Source organism: Nicotiana tomentosiformis, chromosome 12, assembly GCF_000390325.3.
Source record: "Nicotiana tomentosiformis chromosome 12, ASM39032v3, whole genome shotgun sequence".
Taxonomy (NCBI): domain Eukaryota; kingdom Viridiplantae; phylum Streptophyta; class Magnoliopsida; order Solanales; family Solanaceae; genus Nicotiana; species Nicotiana tomentosiformis.
In genome coordinates this window covers 10,444,921-10,454,104 of record NC_090823.1, presented here as the reverse complement: position 1 = coordinate 10,454,104, position 9,184 = coordinate 10,444,921, and the positions used below count along the sequence as shown (strand labels likewise).

General features: G+C 35.1%; 1 protein-coding gene across 1 annotated transcript; it reads right to left on the bottom strand.

Moving 5' to 3' along the window:
• Positions 1-2,832: 2,832 nt before the first annotated feature.
• On the bottom strand, positions 2,833-6,602 carry LOC104100372 (DNA mismatch repair protein MLH1). The gene has a single exon (XM_070191897.1). It carries the CDS (start codon positions 6,480-6,482, stop codon positions 4,266-4,268), a length of 2,217 nt encoding a protein of 738 aa, XP_070047998.1. The 5' UTR covers positions 6,483-6,602; the 3' UTR covers positions 2,833-4,265.
• Positions 6,603-9,184: the final 2,582 nt, after the last annotated feature.

Genomic DNA, 9,184 nt, shown 5'->3' with positions numbered 1-9,184 from the left:
TATTTGGTAATTTTAAGACAATATACGCAATATTATATAATAACAATCAACTAATTTAATATTTAATGATTCAAAGAACAATTTTTTTGTATATATAGGGGATTAAAAATTCAAAATATGTGGCTAGAGATATCGATAAATTTAAAATGGAGTCATACTGAAATAAAGTTTTTCCGGCTAAAAAATCATTTAAATTTTTAGATAGCCGATTAAAGTGAATTTTAAATTGAGGATAATATCTTCACTTGCATCATTATAAAGATAATAATTATTGAAATATATATAAAGTTTTATAAATTGAAATTTCAAAATAGAAATATATTTTGAAAGATAATATCATACCAAATAAGAGTTTAAGTCGTAGTAAAAGAGTCACGTCGTAATCAAAGAATCGTTTATATTGTGTCAACCTTTGTGCTTTGCCATAAATATGAGTTATTATTTCTCTTTGTGGCTATTTTTAGGTTCCAATGACCCCAATGAGAATAGTACAAAAATAAAATTATCACTACGAGATTTGAGAAAATGTTAGTCTTTTTTCATGTAGTGTTTCTTAATTAATATCTAACAATTATCTATAATTATTTAGAAGGTTTAAATTTTTAGGTTATTTACATATAATTCAAATAACTCAGATATTTAACATGGTTAATATCAAATATCAAAATGGAGTCATACTGAAAAATAAAATTCACTGGGTAAAGAATTTTTAAAATTTTTAGATAGCCAACTAAAATGAGTTTTGAATTAAGGATAATATTTTCACTTACATTATTATAAAAATAATTATTATTAAAAAATAAAATTTTAGAAACTGAAATATTTAAAAAAAAATATTTTTTAAGAGATATCAACACACCAAATAAGAGTTCAAGTAGTAGTAAAAAAGGCCAGTCGTATCCAAAGAGTCATTCATAGTCTCAACATTTGATTGTTTTGCCATAAATATGAGTTATTATTTTGCTTCCTAACTATTTTTAGGATCTAATGACACCGGCGAGAATGGTATCAAAAAGAAAAATAGAAGAAATGGTTAATTTTTTTCATGTAGTATTTTTTATTAATATCCAATGATTATCTATATTTACCGAGAAAGTTTAAATTTTAATATTATTTATATATAATCCAAATACCTTAAATATTTGACATGATTAGTGTCGGCACATCCGCACGAGTGCTAATACTAGTATTAAATCATAGTAAAAAAATAAAAGGGTAAATTTGAATATTTGTCTCAAAAGATTTTGACATGTGAAATTCGCTCAATTCACGCTAGAGTTGCATTAATGGGAAAGGCAAATACGAAAAGATTTACTAATAGCAAGAGTATGAAAGGATCGGTAGTATAAAAGAAGATAAAAGCAAGCAACTTCAGGTAGCACATGGGCAAGTTTGTACTTTCTCCAAATTTTTTATCCCCATAAAGAAATTTATAACCTTATTAGAACAAATAAAAGCAAAAAGTCATAAATACCCTCTGTCATATTTTTAATTACACATATTATCTTTACAATCTTATTATCCCTTACCCCTCTTTCTACCCCGCAAAAATAAAATGTATAACTGAAAATTCGACCATAGGTCAAGGGGTGACTAATGCTTTTTCCATAAAAGAAAGAAGAAACATGCCTTTTATTATAATAAAATATAACCGTTTAATTTTCCAGATATAATCAGAGATTATACATTTTATTTGATGACCCTTCTATCTCAACCCCTAATCTTGTAGCTTGCAATTAGCATTCCGTTGTTGTCTTATACGTATGCAAAACCAACTCTCATTTATTTTACCGCCCTATTATCCTTATTGAAAGAGACAGCATAAAGTATTAGAACAATAAAATATAGTTTAAGAAAATGTATGATCAACGTAGGTAAAGAGGATACCTAACTTTTACATTAAAAAAAAATGCGTCATTTCCTCACAAATCAATCAGGTTTTTTAGTCTTACATTTACTTACAAGTGTAATGAAAATTTTAAATTATAAAACTAAAAGGCCAAGGTATCAAAGACGTGGAAATGACACCAAATAGTCACTTTAAAGTATGTTGTTTAAAATATTATCTACAATTTACAATATATTTAAAGATTAGCTAATTTTTTCAAAATTTAGGATACGGCATCCTTAAGTTTAAACATCAAGGTTCAAACTTTAGGTGTCCTAAACTTTAAATTAGTAGCTCAGAAATTTAGGACACTTAGTGCTAATTTCAAATTAGCAATTCAGAAATTCAAAATACTTAGTCCTTAATTTCAAATTAGCAGCTCAAAAATTCAAATAGTTAAATAAATGTGTTACAAGTACCACATAGTTAAATTAAAAAAGTGCAAAAGTTGTTTTTTCTACTGTTTGAAAGAAGCAAAAATTAAACAAACAGCTTCTCTATCCTCACAAGGTAGGGATAAGGTCAGTGTACACATTACTCTCCCCAGACCCCACAGTGTTGGATAATACTGGGTATGTTGTTGTAGACTTGTAGAGGTCGTAGAACTAGAATCAAGAATGAGAATTGAAGGTTATGAACAATCCCATTTGTAGGAGATTTCTCAACCTCTGATAACCTAAAACCATCAACCAAATAACTGTTTGACATCTATCATTGCATTCCTTTCCGCGTATTTTACATTCATGCTTCTCTATAACAGCCATCTTCTATAACACTTCACTATAATAGTCAATTTTTTTTGGAACTAATTTTTTATGTTATGTTATAACATATGTTTTCTATAACAGCACTTCGCTATAGCAACTAAAATTATCTAGAACAAACGAGGCTATTATGGAAATGTTTGACTGTACTATGAAAAGATAAATCAGTGGGAAGCCAAGTAACCATAACAAATCACTACACAATATCCCAAAATGGATTGCTGGAAGACAAATGAAGAGACATAACATTTGAAAATATGTTTTCTACAAGTTAAACTTCCCTATATGAGAAAAGAGAAGAATGCTACCTACACTCCTTAAACTGGCTTCTGGCCTTGACTAATATCTCAACCCAGCCTGTTGAATGCCTTTCAACTAGAGCTTCGACTCAGATCAATGGCTTTACCTGAATGCATTACTAGTAAAGTTATAAACTTTTTACATCGCCTTAACTAACAACGAAGAATAATCATAGGCACACTACAATGAGAACAGAGTAACAGAGAGCACCTCTATGGTAACAGTGACTATTGAGGAAGCAGCCAGCAAGAGCATAGACATTTTTGGCCTTTCAGTAAGTATATTTCCTAAAAATAATATAGCAGAGGAACAAAAACTATTTGCAGTAAGCTTCATAAGTTGTGGCTAAGACAGATACAACAACATGAACTGTATTATCGGTGTAAAAAGATGATAAGAAGAAAAACTCGAAGCTTATGCACTTACTTTCTTATAGCTTATCAAGTGAAGTTTCATGTACATGGTTACTTATGTAATTCTGCTTTCCTTTATTTCCTTCTCTCAATGAAAAAAGTAAACCTTTATTGAAGAATCCATTTCAATGAACATGCGGGGATGTTTTATATTTAAGTGTAGGGGTTACTGTATCATTCAAGTGTGCGAAAATTGGAGGATTTCATAGCTATATGCAATGCACAGTTGCACACCCTCACTGATGGTTAATGCATGTACTAATATTTTGATGAAATAACTAAATAACTTGCTTATTTGCAAAACACATGAATCTACTGCAGCAAAACACATGAACTATTGTATGAGAAACACATGCTGCAAAATTATTCTAAAAGAGAATCATGTGGATGTGAAAGCTACTGCCTCTGTGATTTTACTGCTGCGAATTTAGATCTCTGAATATGTACATGAATCTAAACCCTAAATCCTCAGAACTAACTCAAAATCAATTTCCAGTCTTCTCCCAACTCCTAACTATCAAAATACTCAAAAATTGTGGAGAACCACATTTAAGAGATTCTGGCTAACTGAATCTCTTCAAGAAGCCATTTCGCAATATTTGAGGATTTGGGGTACTATTTCCCTGTCTGAGATGCCGATTAACAGAGCAGTGTATTTGAGTAGGAACGAACTCTTACTTTCCATTACCTTCCATTTTGCTTTTGTTCACAACGAAGGTATGTAGAGGACAAAAAGCTAATCCGGACATCTTCACTGCAAAAAGGAATGTATCGTACCTGTTTTAATTTTTCCTCTTTGGGGTAGGGGTAAGGGGAAGGGGAATATAGTCCTCAATTCAGAAGCTGTACATATCTACATCATTTTGCTTCAAGGAAGCCACGTCAAAATTCTCCAATGTTTTAACATCTCTCGAAAATTCTGTAGAGCTTTTCCAGTGATGCAACCTGAACAAAAGTTCCATTTTTAGCCATAGAAGCAGGGGGCTTGGAGAAGAGTCTGAGGGAGGGAAACAGAACATGCTGAATCGACCATTCGCGTTGAGCCCAGGCATTTTCAGCCTCCAAAAGTAATTCTGCCTCAAATTCAGACTCCGCGGTATCATTCTCTATGTTTTCCATATAAGTTCCAACTGAACCACTCGAAAGCATTCTCTTTCTGTAGAATTTCAAGCCATCACCCGAGGGTTTAGGCAATAATGGAGGATGCATGGCATACAAATTTCCAAGGGCAGCGGCAATTGTCTGAAAACAAACTTTCTCGTCTTCCCAGTCAACATCATTGCCCAAACAAAGTATAAATTCTGGGATGCGGTCCATGTCAGGTGTGTACTGATCAAGTATAACAGGAAGTCTAGACAAATTGCCATTTGAATCGATATAAACACTAAAATACTCCCCTAGCATTTCTGCTTTTTCCTTGAGCAGTTCTGTATTCATCTCGGCGATCTTTCCTCTTAGCTCATTGCTTTCATTGCCTTGTGGATCTAAACCCTCTTCTTCTTTCAGAGCAAGCATTATTAGCTCGGGTAATGACGCCGGTTCACTTAGTTGAATTGCATTGAAATGTGCAAACCGACGTAAAACTTGCTGATACATAAGCTCTTTACTCAAGTTAATCACATTAACAAGATAAAGGTGTGTGTTGTGTTGAATCAAAGCAAAAACTTCATCCGCCATCCCAATATACGTGCAATGCCTAACAACGTCTAATAGACCAGGGTGACAATCAATTTCAATCTCATTAACTAGTTCTTGGATGCTAGTGAGGTCCGCAGTTTCACTAGGATTCCTCCTTTGTCTAATAGAAGACCTCACCGAGCTCAAGCAAGAACCTCCTCTTTCTGAATTACTAGGAGGCTTCATTTGCATGTACGCGTGCAACCTTCCAGAAGGGTCCAGCGTATCCGTTCGTACCATTTTATGTGGCGCTTTTTGCGACTTTATCCCAGATGAAGACGGACAATCTTTACTGGAATCTTTAATTGTGGCCACTGGACTTGAAGAACAAAAATCCATGGTCTGTTCCTGGAATCTCCTCGACTCATTCGAGCTTCTCAATTTCGACTCTACCACAGACTGTATCTTCTCAATGATGAATTCTTGATTCATAAGGCTTACCTCTCTCTTTGTTGGGTGTACATTCACATCAACGTGCTGAGGTGGCAAAACGATTGACATGTATATAAAAGGTTTCGATGCTTTAGGCAATGTTGCAGTATATACAATTTCAATTGCCCTTTTCAAAGCACTACAATCAACGAGCCTATCATTTATAAAAAGAACCATAGTTATCTTCTTTGCAATATAATTCGAGTCAGAAATGAAACCATCCATCTTAAAACCAGTATCAGAAACTTCAATTTTCATCAGATTTCGAGCAACTGAAACTCCATAAACAGATCTAATCGAATCAATCCTCGAACAAGTAGCTAGACTGTGAACATCTGCTCTACCAGCTCCATGTTTTCTACAAGAGAAGCTCACATTAATGTGATGAATTGCAAACCTACTAATTAGGTCAACAATTTTCGGATAATCATCGGCCGAAGAATTCTCTAGGGTTTTCCTTCGCGCCGCCATGTTATAAAATAAATTCTCAATCATTATCTGTGTACCTTTAACAGCAGCACAAGGTTTTGGTTCATCTACCATTAAACCATCTCTATACGTTGCTCTGTATCCGTACAGCTGGCCGTCGGTAATAGTAGTGACAGTTACGTGACCTACGTAAGTCATACTAGCTAAAGCTTCACCTCTAAATCCCATTGAACTAATCGTCTGTAAATCTTCAAACTTACTCAGCTTAGACGTCGTGTGCCGCTCGCATAAAATGGGTAAATCTTCGTAACGTATGCCGTGGCCGTCGTCGGAAACTTGGATAAGTTTAAGGCCGGAATCCTTAACGACGACGGAGATAGAGGTGGAATTAGCATCTAAGCTGTTTTCGATGAGCTCTTTTACTGCAGATACTGGCCGTTGGATTACTTCCCCAGCTGCGATTCTGTTCACTACTGATTCCTCCAGCCGCTTTATCTTCGGCGGCTCCTTCGGTATAGCCGCCGCCGCCGCTGCTATGGGTTCCATTTCCACTTCGTTAATAGCCTCTTCGATTTCCATGGCGGCGGATTCGGCACTGTTCTGCTCTGTATTCTGTGGGAAGCAAAATGCAATGTAATTTGGATTTTTAGGGTTTAGACAAGTGGGTCTGGGGGAGTATTTGGGCGGGAAGAAATGGTTTGGCTGAAAATTGGGATTACTTCCTCTACAATATACTAAATTTATTTACCAAAATTATCTTAATTTTGTATATTACCCGCAGTAAATAAGAATTACTTACAAATTTTATAAAATTCATTATTAGTACCTTAAATTAGGAGATTCAATTACATCATTTTCTTTTTTTCTCTCCTCTCTTCTTTCCATATTTATTGTCGCCTCTCCATATACAAATTCATTATTAGTGCCTTAAATTAGGGGATTCAATTACACTTTTTTTTCTCCTCTCCTCTTTTCCTATTTTCTGTCACATCTATCAATATACAGTAGTTTGAGAAGGTCAATGCACAAATAATCTAATTACCAGACGTGATGTGGATAATTTAGATTCAACGCTTATTCTATTCACACTTTAAATTAATTTTCTGATCTCATTGCTTTTAAGAGTTGGTTGGGGATGATTTGTATAGTTTCATATGTTTTCTCCATAGTAATTTATTATGAAGATATACATGTCTCTCATAGTGAGAGGGGAGACACATTGTGGAGGATGTGTAACGACCCGACTTGTCGTTTTAAGAATTAATTCCTCGTTCAGTGACTTAAGGTCTCGAGCAACTTCACAATATGTATTATGACCCGTGGGGTGTGGTCGAGTTTGATTTACTGAATATTCAAAATTAAATTAAATGAACAATTGTTATTTAAGAAGCGTAAAAGAAAAGAGTTGACCGGAGAGTTGACTTTTGAGCAAACGACTCCGGAATAGAGTTTTGATAATTCCAATAGCTTCGTATGGTGGTTTTAGACTTAGGAGTATGTCCGAAAAATCATTTGGAAGCTCGTAGCTAAATTAGGCTTGAAATAACTAAAATAGAAATTTAAGTTTGAAAGTTTAACCGGGGAGTTGACTTTTTGATATTGGGGCCGAAATCCGATTCTGAAAATTGGAATACCTACATTATGTCATTTATGACTTGTGTGCAAAATTTGAAGTCATTCTGGATTGGTTTGATACGTTTCGGCGAAATAATATAGAAGTTGGGAGATTCGAAAACTCATAATTCGATTCGAGGCGCGATTTGTAATTTTGACGTTGTTTGACGAGATTTGAAGCCTCCACTAAATTCGTATTATATTTTGGAATGTGTTGGTATATTTGGTTGAGGTCCCGAGAAGTTTGGGTGTATTTTTGGATCATTGGTTGAGAGATTAGTAAAGTTAAGAAAATTGAGAGTTTGGCCATGGTCAATATCGGGTCAATACGACCTCTTTTCAGTGTTTTGAGTGCGCGAGCAGGTCCGTGGCGTATTTTATGATTGAAATTCATATATGGTTTGTGTCCGAGAGGTTCCAGATGAGTTTCGGGAGTACTGAGGCAAAAGGAAAGTGCGGACCTCAAGGGAATTGTGCGGACCACACAATTTTGGTGTGGTCGCACTTCAGCCCGCAGATGAGTGTGAGGCCGCACTCAGGAACTCTCGGATTCGATGGTCCGACTTCGGAATCTTATATCTTTTGATCCACAAGGAATTTCAAGATGATTAAAAATGAGAGTTGTAGCTCTTCGTGTCTAGTTTCTAGAAAGGTAAAGAAGTCATCATTTGGACATCTATAGAGAAAATTATGTCCAAAATACTAAAGCCTGCACATCAGCTCAGTAGGCACATCAGATTACTCGGAGTGCTCCAGTAAGTTATTACGATGCACCACCGGCACGGGATTCCTATAATGGTTATTCCAGTTACCCGGCACAGACTCAATACGAGCAACCGTGACCTCACATGGGTTGTTATGAATGTAGTGATACTAGGCACGTCGTGAGAGATTGTCTCAGACTTGGGAGGGGTGGATTTCATCAGAGCACTCAAGCTACAAGCTTTATTCTAGTTAATACTCCACGTACATAGTCAGTTAGAGGTGGAAGACATGCGGGTAAAGGGTGCCTAAGTGGTGGAGGCCCGATCCATTGATATGATCGTTATGATTTGGCTGAGGCCGATACACCAGATGATGTCGTTACAGGTACGATCCTGATTCTGTTATAAAAGGATATTTTTTCTTTAATTTGATTTGGTTCTAAATATTGAGGTGAGTCCTCCTATTATGCTCCACTTATGGGTGAGCTTGTGACCCACTTATATGTTTATACTTGTTGGGAGATTTGGAGATGTGAGCCCATGTCCGTCATTTTATTTTTGTACACCATTGAGGGTTATAAGTCCAAAAGTAATTTTTATTATTCATTATAGTGGGTTTAATGTGTTTCGGAATAATTGATTCCAATTTTTATGAATTATATGCCCTACCGGTATGAGGGTTAATTATATATTGTGAAAATTATTTATGAAATATATTGAAAAGAAGAAAGAAAGAAAATTGAATTTTCGGTTGGCACAATGAGCAAAATACTTGTGATTCGGAGTTGAGGACGAGATCCTCGAACTTTTATATGATGTGAAATATTTAAACCAGGCTACAAGCCGCGGTGAAAGTTATATAAGGATGAGGTCCTTGTGGTGAAATATTTATGAGTTTAAATTCTCCTTTTGTGAAGTTTAATTTGTACTATAGTACTACTAGTGAGTTATGCCTGATAGGCT